The 16550-nt window shown below is 40.8% G+C and overlaps 2 protein-coding genes across 2 annotated transcripts in view; one reads left to right on the forward strand and one right to left on the reverse strand.

Annotated features, from left to right (window-relative positions):
• Positions 1-3666, forward strand: part of VWDE (von Willebrand factor D and EGF domains) — a 40769-nt gene extending 37103 nt beyond the window's left edge. The window contains exons 29-31 of the mRNA XM_057397393.1: positions 702-797; positions 1354-1457; positions 2857-3666. Of these exons, the coding sequence (XP_057253376.1) occupies positions 702-797; positions 1354-1457; positions 2857-2877 (221 nt within the window). The 3' untranslated portion in view covers positions 2878-3666. The remainder of the gene's footprint in view (positions 1-701; positions 798-1353; positions 1458-2856) is intronic.
• A 4637-nt stretch (positions 3667-8303) lies between these two features.
• On the reverse strand, positions 8304-15870 carry LOC130593235 (wnt inhibitory factor 1-like). Its single transcript, XM_057398635.1, has 5 exons — positions 15524-15870; positions 12166-12261; positions 10903-11007; positions 10389-10484; positions 8304-8731 (listed from the first exon to the last, which is right to left on the reverse strand). Exons 1-5 carry the CDS (start codon positions 15768-15770, stop codon positions 8622-8624), a joined length of 654 nt encoding a protein of 217 aa, XP_057254618.1. The 5' UTR covers positions 15771-15870; the 3' UTR covers positions 8304-8621.
• Between the last annotated feature and the right edge of the window lie 680 nt (positions 15871-16550).

Raw genomic sequence — 16550 nt, forward strand, 5'->3', positions numbered from 1 at the left:
AGTCAGCACGAGGATGAGCAGTAAAAATCCAATAGCTAAAGTGTTAGTGTCTGTCACAGCATCCACTTGAGGCTCCAATACTGATATGGCCAATAAGCTCTAATGGCATGCAGGGAAAACAATTTTCGCCGTATTACTTTCTGTAATTAATGGAACGTTTTACCAAAAAAAAATGCTACCCATATTAACAGGGGTGAGATATTCTTGAGTGCTGTGTAAGAGAGATTTGATTATCAGATAGTTAACCAGTGAGAAATGATAGTGGTTTAGATTATAGCTTTATAAGCAGAGATGAACACGCAGAAAAATGAGTCTTAGAAAATAATTTTGGATCAAATGTTCATGAGTTGATGTGTTAAGCTGCATGACTGAGAAAAGATCTCTCACTAAGGTGTGGGGTTTAGATAAGGCAATTTGGAAAAAAATGAAGCTATTTAGTGGTGCTGACTTAAATCACTATTTCAGGCTTTTGTAGCAATCTGTGATTCATCAGAACATCTCAGTGCATGCTCTGGATGTAGGGCTTTTTGCTCGTAGTTGCTTCTCTTTAATATCCTCCTGAACTTGGATGGATTTTCAGTGAAGATGATGTGACTTTTGTATTGAAGGCACTTAACCTCTTGTGGGCATCCTGAAATGCAAATAATAAGTAAAATTAATCACTTGGGGTATAACCAAACTTTGTGATGATGTTTGTGCAGCGATCTGTCTTCAGGAATGTGAGAACGGTGGAGAGTGTATTGGGCCGAGTACGTGTCATTGTCCTCCGCAGTGGGAAGGAATCCACTGTCAAACACGTAAGACCGATGTGACCTGAAACCTTCTGTTTCAACACAGTTACAAATGCTTCAGCCATACATAGTAACTAGAAGTCCTATATCCTGGTTGTATTTTAACCCAAATCGGTGTCAAAGGCGGGATGAAAAGTAAGAGATTTCTCTACCAATTCTGAAGACTCCAGACTATGATGGTAATCTGGGACCATGGCAATATGTGGTGGCTTGCTCTAACAAAATATGCTGCTGCGACAGCCCTGAGAGGCCATTGCAATAGCTTGAAGATGCATTAAACCCCACCTTACTCGTCTCCCTTGCCCGGTCATGTGCATGCCCTCAGCAAGTTCCCATATTAAATCTTCATCAAAGCATAATGGGGATGAGGTAGGTATAAGAACATTGTTGGCTCCACATGACTCTGAAATCTTCTCACACTGAGGCATGTTTCCGGATGAAGATACCTACCACATTCTCAGCTCCTATAAGCAAGCCGAATAAGCATATAGAGATAGTAGCCACTTTTTTTCACCAAGTTGTTTTCAAGAATAAAGCCAAATATGTACCTCTCCTGTTTTAGCTGTGTGCAACCAGAAGTGTCTGTTTGGAGGCAAGTGTGTATTGCCCAATGTATGCTTGTGTCGTCCTGGTTATACTGGAGTCATCTGTGGCAAGAAGATTCAGGTACGTGTAAAGTCAAAACACAATCACAAATACAGCGATTTGTGAGTCATTATCTAGTCCACTCTTGCCCAGTGAAGCAGCACAAAATACACCAAATTTGCTTGTCCAATTTCATTTCGGTCTCCAGTGAGAGTAAATTCATAAAATTCCTAAGAGCTATTGCAGTAACTTATCGCCGGTAATACACAACTGTTCTCAACACTTAATGTAAATTCTCTTTGTTTCAAACGAAGCTAATTATCTATCTCTTGTCATTCCCTAAGTGGCTGCAGCACGAGTTGATAACTATCCTTGTACAGCCAATAATCTTTTTTAGCATCTGGCCCCATTTTAGGGAAGACTATCTCACCACTGATTGTCTTAGCTTGTGTTGAGTCAACCTCTGATCTTGACTACAGTGTCACTCAGTTCATCCCTGCTTTACACAGTGTAACCTTGAGAATAATGTTACTTTTTTGCATTAGAGTGAATGATGACCATTTCTGGGCTTTGTCATGTAATCTGGTGTATTTCTTTGCTTGAGTGCTGACAGCCACTCAGAAGTAATTTAATGAAACATTTCATTACAATTAAATCTTTTGGATGTCTGAAGTAGAAAGCATTCTGCTCTTCTTGAATCATCTGTAATGTTTCTGTTCTCTTAATTTCAACATATTTAGACACTTCTGGTGCCAGCAGGATTCATTTTGTGGAGCTGTCTGATACAAGCCCTGTATGCTGGCACTGTTCCTTTATATTCATCCTTAATTCTGTGCCACTACTCATACCTGTACTATGTTTCCTTTTAAAAACAATTCAGTTATTTGGTCTCCAGCATATTCTGTCCTTCCCATCTTTCCTTAAGTACTTTGCCACATTATGTCTTGTAATGTAAAACCTATACTGTGGCTGCTAAATGTGCAGGCATTTTTAGTGAGAAATGGGTAGAACAGGGAAGAGAGTAATGGCTTAACTTTCATCCAGCCTCAGCTCCTCCCAGTTAAGTCTACAGGGAGTTCAGATTGTTTTTCTACTTCAAGTCAAATATACGATGCCAGTACCACTTGTTCATACACGTCATGAAAACATAAAACCACACATCCTATAATGAGAAGACTATAACTTTTGCAATATTTGTTTACAAAATGTGACCTAAAAAAAGATAATTTTTATTATCATCCAAAGCACTAGTACATTTTTAATCTAGAAAATACATTGCTGATCAGACAACGCTATGTCATACACTGACCAAAATGGCACAATTTCTTAAAGGAATAAACAAGCTCTATGCACAAGTTTAACCTAATGTGGTATTTTTGCATATCAGGAAGCAGAAATTCATTGAAATAGTTTCTTAAACTTTATCATAAAACAGTGCTGTGTTCTTAAAGTTTCTTTTTATATTATTTTTCTCTCCAAGGTACAAAGACATCATGGTTGAAGAAAAAAAAGTGTATCATCAGTTGCAATGCTGCATGTATGAGACTTGAAAATAGCTAAAGGATTGAAGGCAATTACAGCATCTATTTAAATGAATATCCAGAAGCATTATTTTAAATGATCCGTATGGCAGTCTTGAATTTTGGTTAGCTTCAAAACAACAATGTTGCAGTCATTAAAACGTGTATTTCTACAATTTTTTGCTACCTCATGCAGAAACCCCAAAGCCTCTGATTATTCTCTGGGCTCGCAGATTTGATGAATGATGCAAACTCAAAATTCTGCAGTTTGTTGATGTAGTCAGTGGGACTGTGGGATTTTCCTTGTGGGAACAAGACTGTAACAGCTGCCAAATGTCTGTAGGAGGGGAGGCAGCACATCATCACTTGTGAATGGTACCTTCTGCTTTTAAGCAGTGGTTACATACGTATTATTTGGCTGTGTGCAGAAGAAAAAGCAGAACTATTTTTTTTTGTGTGTTATATTTGCATCAGTCTGCTGTAATGACTAGCAGCTAGTGAGGAAGAAAGGGGAACTAACAGGCTACTAATAACAGAGGCAAGGCCACGTGTCTTGTTAACCAGATGGAGAATAACTCTGATTTATTTTAGCAAGCCTTTGTAAACCATTTTGAGATGACTTCCAGTAATTTTGTCTCTGAATCTCTTAAAGAACTTGGGTCAACACTTTTGGCCATGCCAAATCTTAAAATCTGAACTAGGAGGAGGAATTTTCTGTACATCGTGCCATCCATATGCATCAAATCAGAAAGTATTTGCAAAAACATCATAGAAGAATGAACTGTTAGAACATACCAGCTGCAAGGTGGGTTTTGAAGAAACAAAACTCTGATTTTTCCAAAGTTTCCTACAGAGGACCACCATCATCTTCCCTTACAGCTGCATAAGACATTTTCAGTTCCTGCCACAACTAGCTCTTGCAATAGATGCAAATGTGCACTTAGCTAAGCCATTGAACTCTACTGTTTTACTTTGTTTTCTTTAAAACAGACATAAACATCACAACTTCCTGTTCTCCTGAGCAATATTCAATTTACATACACCAATTCTGAATGCAAAGAATACAGAGCTCATTTTGCCATTTACTGCCACTGTGGGATGCTGACTGCCAAATCATAGCTGTTACCAGCTCTCTGCCTATATTTCTCCTCACCTTTTGATAGTCCTCTTAAGTCAATTCTGCAAAGTAAGCTGGCATTTTGAGAGCTCAGCATTATTCCAGGATAGTACCTGATGGATTTCCAAGAGCCTGACTGGTGTACTTAAAAATGTTTTTTTTCATTTCCCACTTGCATTCTAAGTTTCAGTGTTTCCATAGTTTCTTTCAATCTAGCATCCGAGTGGCTGATAGCCTGATCTTCTGGGAACTGTTCTGTTATTTAAAACCTACTCACCCTGAACCATTCTCTTTCACACAACTCACAAAGATCTCTGAACAAAACCAGACTAGCTCTTGGAAATGATGCCTCAGGATGATGCTTTGAATACACAAGGTTCTGAAAATGTTTTTAAAATGCAAACACACCACTATGGCATAATCTCATACTGTAATAACCCCTGTTCCATGTGCCAGTTAGAGAGGTGTCATGCTAAAGAGAGGGATAACATCTGCCAGCAACACTGTTAATAGTACTTTGGTTAACGAGCTTGTGCAGCTCTCTAGTCACAAAGCTGAATCAATGTGTATGTGCCTTTCTAGGTTTTCAGGCTGAATAAAGGGGGGTGTTTAATCATAATTTTTAGTATTTCCCATTTATTTTGAATGGTTCTAAAGGGAGAAATTATTTCTTTTATATTTTTTTAAATGCAAGCTGTGTGAACAAAAGCACAGCCAGAGTTTTGCTGCAGTAGTTAAAAATTGTCAGTGCTAAGCTGTGCTATTTTCCAGCCAGCACATGATGCAGAAAAATTATGAGTACATGCCTGAAGACAAACAGCCACTTCAGAACTGGCCAGTAATTATGTGTTTAGTTGAAACTATTTTGTTACTAGATTGTCCATTGACACATGAAACTGAATTGATTGTAATTAGAAGACACGTTGCAACAATGCAACAGAATTGCTCGGTTTAAGAAGAGGCAGAAGCATATGGAGGGCTTGTGCCCACAGGCTAAGGAAGTTGTTCTAAAATTGCATAATGCAATCTGAAATGAGGCCTGAAAGAGTTGGAAAGAAGGGCTGCATACTGCAGGAGCTGCCACGGTTCCACTCTCATAGAATGAAGGGTAACTTGTGCCATTAAGATCTTACAGTGATTCTGTGCACCTTTTACAGGGTGCAGATATCCTCACTGAATTTTCTTGCATGACTTCTGCAAATCCTAAACAGTGCTGGAAGGTACATAGGTACATCATCCATTACCTGATTGTGCTGAAGTTGCTCTGCATGCCAGTAGAAATTCTTCAAAGTGCAAATTGACTTTTGCCCTTAAAAAGACCTTTAAGGTTTTAAAAAAGAGCGGTATAATCTATGTTTTCTGAAGGAAGGACTCGTAGCCACAGAAAATAGGTCTTAGACACAGAAGGTCTTAGCAAGGCCTCAGTTCCCTACACTTAATAAACTAGTGGGCCCCATGTGAAAGGCTCTTTTTTCTTTACACAATAACGCATTCTCAGAGCTGAGAATAGAAAGCTAGTTAACATTCCCATGTACCAAAAGCAAACCCATGAAGAATCTGCACAAACCCTAATGTAAATCAGTGTAACAGCTTAAATTACTTGAAAAGTTTTCTATGTCCACCTCATTACTTGACCAAATAGGACAATCTGAAGTTTAAATTTTCAGTAAAACATAACACCTGGGTACATACACAAAATCAAACATGGTGCCTAGAAAGTGTTACTAATGATGAAGATATTTATGCTGTTTCTCTTGTATAAAGGTCTCACATGGTAATGTCAGGTCATTTTACTCAACTACACAGCTCAGTTTAGACAATGAAGGATATTTTACAGATAAACCAAGTAACTCAATTCTCACAACAGCCACTTAGGGTAGAAGAGAAAATATAAATGGTAAAATGTGCATATAAATAACTTGAAGAAACTTCTCAGCTTTCCACGCACACTCTAAAAAGACAGGATATCAGCAATTCAGCCCATGCCCTACCCCTACAATTTTCCCAGTCGTTTTTAGTGAAAATCAGAGCATCTGAGGTGTTACGGTTAGCTCTAATAAATAAGTGAGGTAATCTGTTCTGTATTGTTTTTTTTGACCTTTGAGCTGCATGCATAACTAACTTCTCACAGCAAGACACGTCCAGCTCCAAAAATTACATGCTGTAACTATTATGTGAGTGGGAAACAAACAAAAGACAAGGAATAGCAACAGCTCTTATAGTAAATATTTGTAGAACTGTGTAAACAATAATTTGGGGACCTGAACTATCATTAATAATACATTCTGAGACTGTTCTACCTTAAAACTGCTATAAAATTCACCTTTAAACTCACTTAAAACATAATTCTATGAATCTATTATTGCAGAAATTTATATTACATTTCTTAAAAACAATACCAAAAAAAGCCAGCGAAACTCCCTGTAGCCAGTAGATGGTGCTACATTCAAGCAGTGTTTCTAAAATACTCCATCAAAATGCTGCTTATTTACCTCAGTCATTTCAGGGAACTATTTAAATCAGCGTTTGTACTGCCCTGCGCAGAAACACCAGTTACGGGCCTCTCTTACTGACGGCTTCTGGTTTCAGGCTCCTAATGATGCTGATGCCTCTTGGCTTCTAATCATCATTATCGTCACTTTTGGCTTTATTAGTAGAAGACAGTCTCTTCAGGAACAATGCGGAGATGATATGCCGCTTAGCATTTACATACTTCTGCTCATTTACTCTGAAATCTTGGGTCTGAGGCAATTAATCTTTTTCCAGTCACTTCCCTGAAACCAGTATATGTCATCTAAGGTATGCAGTTTAACTCCTGAATTTCTAAATTATGGCATTATTATTGTAGTGAACTGTGATTGATACAAAGGATTTCATCATCATAAAGCCTACTCCAGAAGCATTGATGAGATCTTCTTGTTCCATGAATGAAAACCATATTTTTCCACCAGCATGTCTGAAATATCCAGTCTATCACAACAGCAGCAGCACAAAAACCACAATCCCCTGCCCCTGGCCACAAAGCCTGCACAACACGTCTGTGGCAGGTTTCATCAAATGCAACAGCCTTCAAAGCAAGGGCAGATTAAGGCTTCTCAGCTACACCACACAGCAGTTTCTTGTAACAGAAAATGGTAGTATTAGGAACTATACCATTGTCCTTGATTTGCCCTCCATATGCTTGTGTTCTTGTAGCGAAGATTGGTAACTGAGAAGACCCCATTTCCTTTGCTTCTTGTCAATGCTGGATGGCTTGCAATCCCCTAGAGAAACATCTCCACATAAATCATTCTGCTTATGAAAGCTACACGTTCTGGTAACGGAGCTTGTACACTGATACAATGTTATTCCCTCAAATGAATTAAAATAATACATAGGCAAATGTAATGCATGGTTAAAATTCTCCCACCAAAAATTCCAGTTTCACCTAGAAGACAATCGATCCCTCAAAATTGAATTGGGCAGCATTCAGAAAGGCGGCTGATTTAACTTGCACATTCTGGCAAAACCTTCCTCAAGTGTAGCATCCAAGAAAGAGCACAAATGAGACGTGAAGCAATGAATGTAGGAGTCTCGCTCTGATCTGCTCTGATCTTGCTCTGATCTCACTCTGAACCTAAATGAGGACAAACTGGAACATGTCCAGAAAACAAGCCTCAGCATCCTCCATACAGGTGATCTGTGGCAGACATGGCTTTTCCTCAGGGCCAGTCTGTAGCCTCCCACTGTATTGCTCATGTAGCAACACAATCTTGAATAGGAATTAATCATCAATGTCTACATATCCGGAAGGGAGATTGGGAAGTGTGTTTATCTCACTGGGATGAGGAAAAGAAATAACTGGAAGTTGAGAGATGATCAGATAATATGATTGTAGAAGCAGTCAAGATAAAGACTTTCTTCATGTATCAAATTAAGCTTTTATAAAGTAACAGTAGAACTGTCTGCACAAGTACTGTGTTTTGTTTTTCTAATACTGCTTAACTGATCAAGATCCAAATCAGATTGAGGGGAGGGGCAGGAAGCATACATAAAGTGATAACCGGAGTTTTAATAAGATGCTTTGCACTTTGCTGATGTTCCAGAAAGATGCAAACTCTGCAACTTTCCTCTTGCAACTCTGTAATCTTATTGAAGGTAAATTATACTTGAACTAACATCCACTTCTGATAATCTGAATCAAGGCAGTTTTGTTTCATGGGCTTTTTAAAAACATATCACTAATGTAACGCAGTAATTCTGGTCAAAGGGGAAAAAAATAGGAAAGAACATAGATCTATTCTGAAGTACTTTATTTGAAGAGTAAATTTTATTTCAAGGTCAGTTTTATCAACCAAGACATAATACTTCTGCTTACGAAGGAAAATTGAGAACAGAAAGAAACATGTGCCATACACTGCACACACCTGGATACTTATAACAGCTTTGATACAATCAGCAGTACTTTTCTTTCATACAGAAAAGCATTTACTTAATATACTGAAGACAAAGAGCTATCTGAAATCAATTAATTACCATGTTTGTTCTAAGGTCTCCCACTGCATCAGACTTCATCTCTGTGTGAAGAGTTACGTGAAGAAAACACAGCTTATCTTTGCGGAAGTTGCTTCATTCCTTCCTTTTCTTTGTACATTGTAGACCAGAGTAGGGCAGTCGGCATCTGCACACGTTAGGAGCTATGCATTTTCCTCCATGTTGACAAGGTAGTTTACATACAGCTGCAATGAGACACCAGATACACAGTATGTCTCAGCACAACACAGGATCATTTTTCTTCTCTGTCTCACTGTGCTAGTAGAATTGTTCCCTAGTGACCGCACTGGGACAGTATAAATAAAAGCATAATGGAAGAACTGAAAAGCAATGCCTCTCAAGTTATGGCATCGTGGCCCTCACTGGAATACAGCCACAGTACGTCTAGCCTTATTCATGCTCCATTCCCCTTTTAAAATGCTATCATTTCTGTTGTTCTTTACAGCACAGGCTATTTTTGAGATGGATGCCTCCATGAAAGTGAGGCAACAGTAAAAATTCCTGCTGAAACTTACTCAAGCTGGTTCTTGGATCCACATCCATGAGGAAACAGTTGCCATATCCTAGCTTTTGCTCACACGCTACCCTTCTGTTCCCCCACAGGAAGGGCAGGGGAGGACTAAGGAGGCACAGCTTTAGTTGTCCCCAACTAGTTCAGTTAACAGTTATCCCCTAACACCAGTTAATAAGCCAGGGGCTGCAATTTGCTTATGAGCACCTGCACCAACAGAAGCCAAACTGGTTGCAGACCTACTTAGCTCAGGAACAGTGATAGTTTTGACATGAAGAATTTGAATACTTCTACCATTAGTGTTGGTGCGGGCAATAGAGTTTAGCATTTTGTAAAAATTCTTTGCATCATCTATAGTTACCTTTTAGTATCACTCTCTACCTCAATACGCTAATGAATATGAAGGATAGGCATTTTGCTGGTCAAATGGGAATCCTAAAATATTATTTGTTAATCCTTACTTGACTATATACATAAGATATATTGCAGAACAACTAAGCTGCTTTGGATTCCCACAGGCACACAAAAAACTGAAATGCAGAGGACTTCATCTAGAGACTCTGCACCCATGAAATCCAGTTTAAAAGAAGTGTTTCATTGAGCTTTCACTCAGTCTCACAGAGAGCAAACCAAAAACTTCCATTTTTACAGTCTCGGGATTAGTACCTTTAGCATCAGGGCAGTTCTGATATATGTACAGAAAGCTCTGCCCGGGAAAGGTAGATTAAAGTTTTTATAATCATCATCTGCTTTTGTGAAGCAGAATTTGGGAAAACGCAAGTGGTTTTTCAGCAAGAGTGTCAGCCAGTACTAATCCTGATTATAGCCAGCTTCCTCTTTTAAGAGCACCTGCAGTTGGTTCTGCCAACTAATCCTCAAAGTGAGAAACAAGTTTCAGTCTGCCATGTCCATAAAATTTAATGAAGCTTCTAACCTACATCAGTAGTGACAGTGTTTCTGCAATGACCATTTTCAGTTCTTTATACTGGGGTCTTGGCTTACAGAAAATATTTCAGAAATAATGACAAGACATACCAAGTAATGAATTTGTTCACACCTAAAATCTGAATCTGAATTCAAAGTGGTGAATTACTGTCTTTCTGTCCAAAACGCCTTCTTCTGCAAAAAGAAGGCTTTCAAAGATATCTTCTGGAAAGCCATCTACTCTTTATGGGTACTTGTAGGCTCCCTAGTGTGCAGAAGCAGCTCTCATTTACTATTCTGAAGATACTTTCCTAGCAGCTTTGTTAAGCACTGAAGATCTGAACCCTATACTGGTAAATCAAACAAGTACAGAAAAAGATAAATGAAAAATGGCAGAAGTCATTTACCTAAGTGACATGCTCCACCAACCCATCCAGCTGGACAGCTACAAATCCCAGGAGCCACACAAGCTCCATTATTCCGACAACCTTGAGGACAAATTGCTAGAAGAAAAGAATGGGCAAGTCAGCAGGATTTATAAAACTGGTATAAAAGAATCCTGACAGAATGAAAGATTCAGGATGATACAAATTAAAATAGCAAACACATTTTCTTCCAGGCCAGATACTCAACTGGTATAACTCTAAAGGCATTTTCAGGACCATAGAAGGAGAAAAAAAAACCACAAACTTATGTACTGTGTTAAAAATTTTGGTTTAAATATTAACAGATGTATGCTTTAATGTAAAATAATTTGATGTAATTTTACGTGAGTATGTACCAATAATGAATGTCCTTAATTTCTGTAATAATGCAGTGCCATTTCCATAGTTACAAGCCTCTTAATACTTATAAAATGTTTTTGTTACTGCAGTTATATTTTCAATCAATATAAATATTTCCATGAATGCAGATACCCACCTTCTTGGCATCTTGATCCTGTCCAACCAGAAGCACAAAGGCACTTCACAACTCCATTGGCAGAGATGCATTCCCCACCGTTCTGACAGCCTCCTTCACAGCTTACTGCAAAAGAACAGCATACATACACAGTGCATTTCAGAAGCAGCATAAGACTTCAAATAATTACCTTTAAACAGTTGGTCTGCCATCAACTACTTATTTTACTACATATGCAAAGACTAAACTTTCAACTATTATGAGCAAGGCACAGTTCTGTAAGGAGTGAGGATGACAGAGCCACATCTGCAAATGCCAATTCAAAATGCAGTTAAAATTAAGGATTCACTTAAAAGCTTGTTGAGCATTTAGCCTGAGAGTACCAACAAACAAACATACTTGTTGCTATGGCACACTTCTTCTCCTTCCCCAGCTGTGAACCAACTGTTCATCACCTACACCACAGTAGCTACTAGCATGCATGTTCTTATTAATCTTGCCAAATCACAGCTGGTAAGCCAGTAACATATGACCAAGGATTCACATATTTCCTTACCTGACAGGACCTATACATAACAAGAGGAAGAAAAGAAGGGGATATTACTTTGACAAATGAACCTATAAACATACTCAAGTTGACTGGTGCCTTCCCAAAGGTCAGCTAAGTCAGCCTCTTCATTCCAGATTTGTTCTACACATCAAAGCCCTGAAGACCTCATTAATGAAGTGTTATTTATGCCACACATATGATTGGTATCAACTGTGGTGTGCACCGTCTTTGAAATATGGCATAATTACTGTTCTGTACAAGCAAATGCATCTTTTCATAAGCTTGAATGTAAATGTATACACCACATTCACTGTATTGAAGAGAAACAAGTATCCTTCATTATAATGACAGACAGTTGGGATGTCTGCCTGATACTTGGCAGGAAAAAGTATCTTTCACAAGTTTTGAGCATGATTTCAGCTAAAGGATATTTGGCACAAATGCTGAACATACAAGGACACGCAAGTCAACTCCAGCACAGCTAGCAAAGCTCTTCAGAGCCTGTCTGCATATTTCTTTGTCATACATTGTAAGTTAATGTGTTTAATACTGACTGTATATGATTGATCATGGTGACTGGGAGAAGTGCCTGAAGACTAGAGGAAAGCAGGCATCAGTCCGATATTCAAGGACAAATTGGACCACAGAATCACAGGCTGAGTCGTCCCAAATTCGTGTTGTCTGATTTCAAACTCCTTGTCTTTCCAAGCTACCCCTTGTTGTCTCTTTCTCACCTTTATGACAGTATCTACCCCCGTAGCCAGGTGGACATCTGCATTTTCCAGGTCTGAGGCACTCCCCACCATTTTTACATTTTGGGTAACATGTTGCTGTAAGAGAGAGAAAAAAGCCAAACCTTAGGTAAATATTGATGAGGCTTACCAAAGTTACTGCTTCAGTACATAAGAAATTCACATTATTTTAGTCTCCAAGTACTCAGTTTGTCTTCACATTTCCTAAGATATATTTGCTCTGCATATTCTACATGAGTTGAAACAGTTTCTCTTACGGACAGCATTCCACCATTTTAAGCTTTTAAACACTCAAAACTAAGGAAGCTTTTGGATGACATAGAAGACGGGCAGAAGAAAAAGCCATATTAAGCAGGAACACAGCTGGACTACCAAAAAAGCTTTTCTCACCTGTCATTTCTTGAATTCAGTTATCAAAAGAGGTGATAAGAAGAAATTATTTAATTAAAAATGCTGCAACTTAAGGAGCATCTTCTGATTCTTATACTTCACTCTTTACTGGATTCCTGCAAGTGTCTCCAGAAAAAACTACATGCTCATTTCCTCATACCCCTTCTCTAAAATGTCTCTAGAAGCCAGCATTTCCTTCTACTCCACCCTCTTTTTTTTTGCCTCAGCTTCCCCTTTGGAGACATACAGTGTTTGTCTAGAAATCATCTGAGATAAATGTAAGCTTTATCATAAAACATCTATGATCATCACAGATTCTGTGATGATCATTGCTGACATCTTGGACAGGTTGAATAAGGCACAAATAAAAATCTTCATTTTGCTAAATTCTGGGTAAGTCCAGTCAGATTGCAAATAAATTACATATACTATAGATCTCCTTGCTATTCATAAATCATTTTTTGAATCAGCCCTGGTGTTTGAGAAATCATTTGTTTATTCACACACAACTTTTAGAAACCCATGTGTTTGAGAGTCTTATCTGGATTAACTGCAGGTGTGAGATGAGTTCTCTACACCGCATTGCTTTGTATTTTCTGGATGGGTGAGAATGCTGAAACAGAGGCAAGAAAACGGAAAAGACAAGCCATGAATAACCACACTGACTTTGCCCTCATACACTTTTAGCACTCTGAATCAACCCAATTGAAGAACAGAGGATTTTTCTCATTAGTATCTGCAGGAAGAGTATTTGCATGCAAATACATAGATATGTAAGAAAGAACCATTCAGCACTCAGCTCTTCATAACTGCTTTCAGTTCTTTGGAAATGCCATACCAGAGCTTGCAACTTAAATAAAACTCTGTTTCTGTGTTATTTCACATAGTTTTCAGTTCAGTTCTCTTGACAGAACAGGCTATGAAGCTTCATTTATCCAAATTTATTTCTACATTGACGACCTTATCAGAGCAAACATTCATTAGTTCCCTTAACAATTCCAGACAGTTCACCTCCCTAGCTCAAAATTAGATCTAAATCTCCAACAACCTTTCCCATCCCTCCTAAACCCAAAAATGTCTAGGATCCAACAGTTGTTTGGAACAGTGCATACAGCATAGCTATTCATCCCCACTATGCAGTGCATTAGCGACACGTCATTTGTCACCACCTGCTAGCCTTAGCTTCTAAATAAATCAATGATGTTCCATGAATGGTTACAGTGCTGAATGAAATTTTCAACATCCCATTTCAGAGTTATAAAACAAAACAAAACGCAAAAACTCAGCGAAGGACATTGAGAACTAGAACAGATATTGTACAAATTGTATTATCTCTTCACACGAGACATGTGAAGCAAAAGAACTCCTGATATTGAGTGACTCTTAGCAATTAATAGCCACAATGTTCTGCAGTTAAATTTCTGAAGAAAGGAATAAGAAATCCAGCACATTATATTAAACAGGCTATAAATAAAACCTCTTTCCCTAGTGTTTACTTTTGCATATTGCACTACTGAAAGAGGGAAGATTGAGATTAGATATAAGGAAGAAGCTCTTTGCTGTGAGGGTGGTGAGGCACTGAAACAGATTGCCCAGAGAAGCTGTGCCTGCCCCATTCCTGACAGTGTTGAAGGCCAGGTTGGATGGGACTTTGAGCAACTTGGTCTAGTGGAAGGTGTCCCCATCCATGGCAGAAGGATTGGAACTGGATGAGCTTTAAGGTTTTTCTAACCCAAACCATTCTGCGATTTTCAAAAATACTGTCTCCCATTGGAAGCCAACAGGAACAGACTTCAGTTCACCCTAGCTTTACATCTTCTACCATGGAAATGGGAGGTACAAATTGACTATGTGGGTCAGGTATTACATATGAAGTAAATTCCAGTATTTTTTACTATCACAACATATTCTAAATAAACAAGAGACCCAGAAAAGAACCTACCTCCTACACACATTTTTAATCTTTTAATTAGTCCCATGCTCACTAATCACACCCAGTTTACCACTTCAACATTGCTGAGGCTCAGAAAGCTGCCAGCCTCTAAAAGCACCATTCCTTTCTTGGGGAAGTGTTGAAGCATACACAGTAAAAGTAAGAAAAGGAAACCAATGCCAAAGCCTGTCCAGAAAGTGGATGTTTATCCAATGTTCATGTGGTAAAACACTACTTGCAGACAAAACAGCTATTTCTGATGGCTGGGTCTACTCACCTACATAGAATCATAGAACCATAGAATAGTTAGGGTTGGAAAGGACCTTAAGATCATCCAGTTCCAACCCCCCTGCCATGGGCAGGGACACCTCACACTAAACCATGTCACCCAAGGCTCTGTCCAACCTGGCCTTGAACACTGCCAGGGATGGAGCATTCACAACCTCCCTGAGCAACCCATTCCACTGCCTCACCACCCTCACAGGAAGGAATTTCCTCCTTATATCCAATCTAAACTTCCCGTTTAAGTTTTAACCTATTACCCCTTGCCCTATCACTACATGTGTGCCTTCATAAAGGACCTGGCTCCTGGCTGCACTCTACCAGCTCGCTGTCATTGCCTTGCCTCACCAGAAACTGAGAATCTTTACCCCTCTTCCTCCACCACTGCACCTCATTTACATCCTCCCCAGCATCCAGCCACCAGCCTCCCACACTCGATCCAAATCCGAGCTCCTGAGACCTTCCCTGAGAGACTACTTGTGGGAAGGCTCAGACACCTATTAGGTACCCGGTCAGATACCTGACACAGGTATTCGTGCCCAGCCCTGCTCAGGCCAAGACGCGTGCCCAGGGACCACCACCAAGGACCAAGTCACCACAGCAGCGGGCCCGCTCCCGGAGCGGCCTGGGGCGCTTCTCATCTCGCCCCCACAGCTCCTCTCCCACCATCGCCCGCGGCGGCCGCGGCCCAGTGACCCCATACAACCCGCCGTCGCCCGCCCCGCGGTGCGTTACCGTGCTGGCAGAGCTCGCCCTCGTAGCCCTTGGAGCAGAGGCAGGTACCGTTGCCGAGGCAGACCCCCCCGTGCTGGCAGCGCGGGCTGCAGGCCGCCGGCCGGCCCCCGCCGAAGGGCAGAGCCGCTTGGCGGGCGGGCAGGGAGCGGGTGCCGGCGTCGCCGCCGCGGCACAGCCCCCATAGCGCCAGCCACAGCAGCAGGCGGGGCAGCCCCGTCCCGCCGTAGCCGCCGTCCCGCCGCGCCATGGCCCGGCAGCCGCTGGCTCGGGCAGCTCGCTGCCACCCGCTCCGCTCCCCGCGCCCGCCGGCTCTGCGCTCGCTCCCCTTTCACCCCCGCTCCCTCACGCCCCCCTCGCTTTTCCCCTCACAGTCTTTCCCACTCCTCCGCCTCCTCACCCCCACTTCAGCGCCGGCCCCCTCTCGCCTCGCCGCCCCCCGCGGCGTGTCACGGAGGGTGGAAGCCCCTCCCGGACCCCGGCAGTCTGCAGGCCCCGAGCCTGCCGCGGGTAGGGGAGCAGCCCATGGGCAGCAGCCATGTACCAGGGGTGATATGTACGGAGGTCGAGGGGTCTGCCTTGGCACGGAGCCTCAAAGCAGGCCCCGCTGTCTGCCAGCCCTCCTGCCTGTTTATAGATGGCACAGCTCTTGCCACATAAGCAGCCGACCTCCCTCTTTGCACCTTACATGCTCTCTGATTTCTATTCACTTTAAATCTGAATATCGTGTTCGAAGGTTGATCTGAAAGATAGGACTGATGTACTGAACTCACTGCCACTTTGCAGGTGGGAAAACAGGAGGAATGTGGGTTTCCTGCTGCTGTGTCATCCAATGTGCCGTCTCCAGGAATGGCTTGAATACAGTTCTGTGACAAAATAGCAATACACTTCGGTTCAATTAATTGTAAAAATATCCTCAGTTGCAAGAATACAAGTGTAGATGGTCAGAAAACATTCCCCCCCCGTTTCCTACCTTTCAGAAACATTTCCTATCATCTTAAATGTTTCCCAAAGAAAGCACACACCGTCA

Source organism: Pezoporus wallicus, unplaced genomic scaffold (genome assembly GCF_028554395.1).
Source record: "Pezoporus wallicus isolate ANWC-B61680 ecotype Strahan unplaced genomic scaffold, APGP_CSIRO_Pwel_v1 contig_7099, whole genome shotgun sequence".
Lineage (NCBI taxonomy): Eukaryota > Metazoa > Chordata > Aves > Psittaciformes > Psittacidae > Pezoporus > Pezoporus wallicus.

What these genes read in the sequence shown, in the direction of transcription:
- LOC130593235 (XM_057398635.1), bottom strand. Translation starts at nt 15,770, where the DNA reads ATGGCGCGGCGGGACGGCGGCTACGGCGGGACGGGGCTGCCCCGCCTG. An exon ending in GGGTAGATACTGTCATAAAG is followed by an intron (nt 11,008 to 12,165) that starts GTGAGAAAGAGA and finishes GTTCTTTTGCAG; the next exon opens with TAAGCTGTGAAGGAGGCTGT. An exon ending in TGGTGGAGCATGTCACTTAG is followed by an intron (nt 8,732 to 10,388) that starts GTAAATGACTTC and finishes GTCTCATTGCAG; the next exon opens with CTGTATGTAAACTACCTTGT.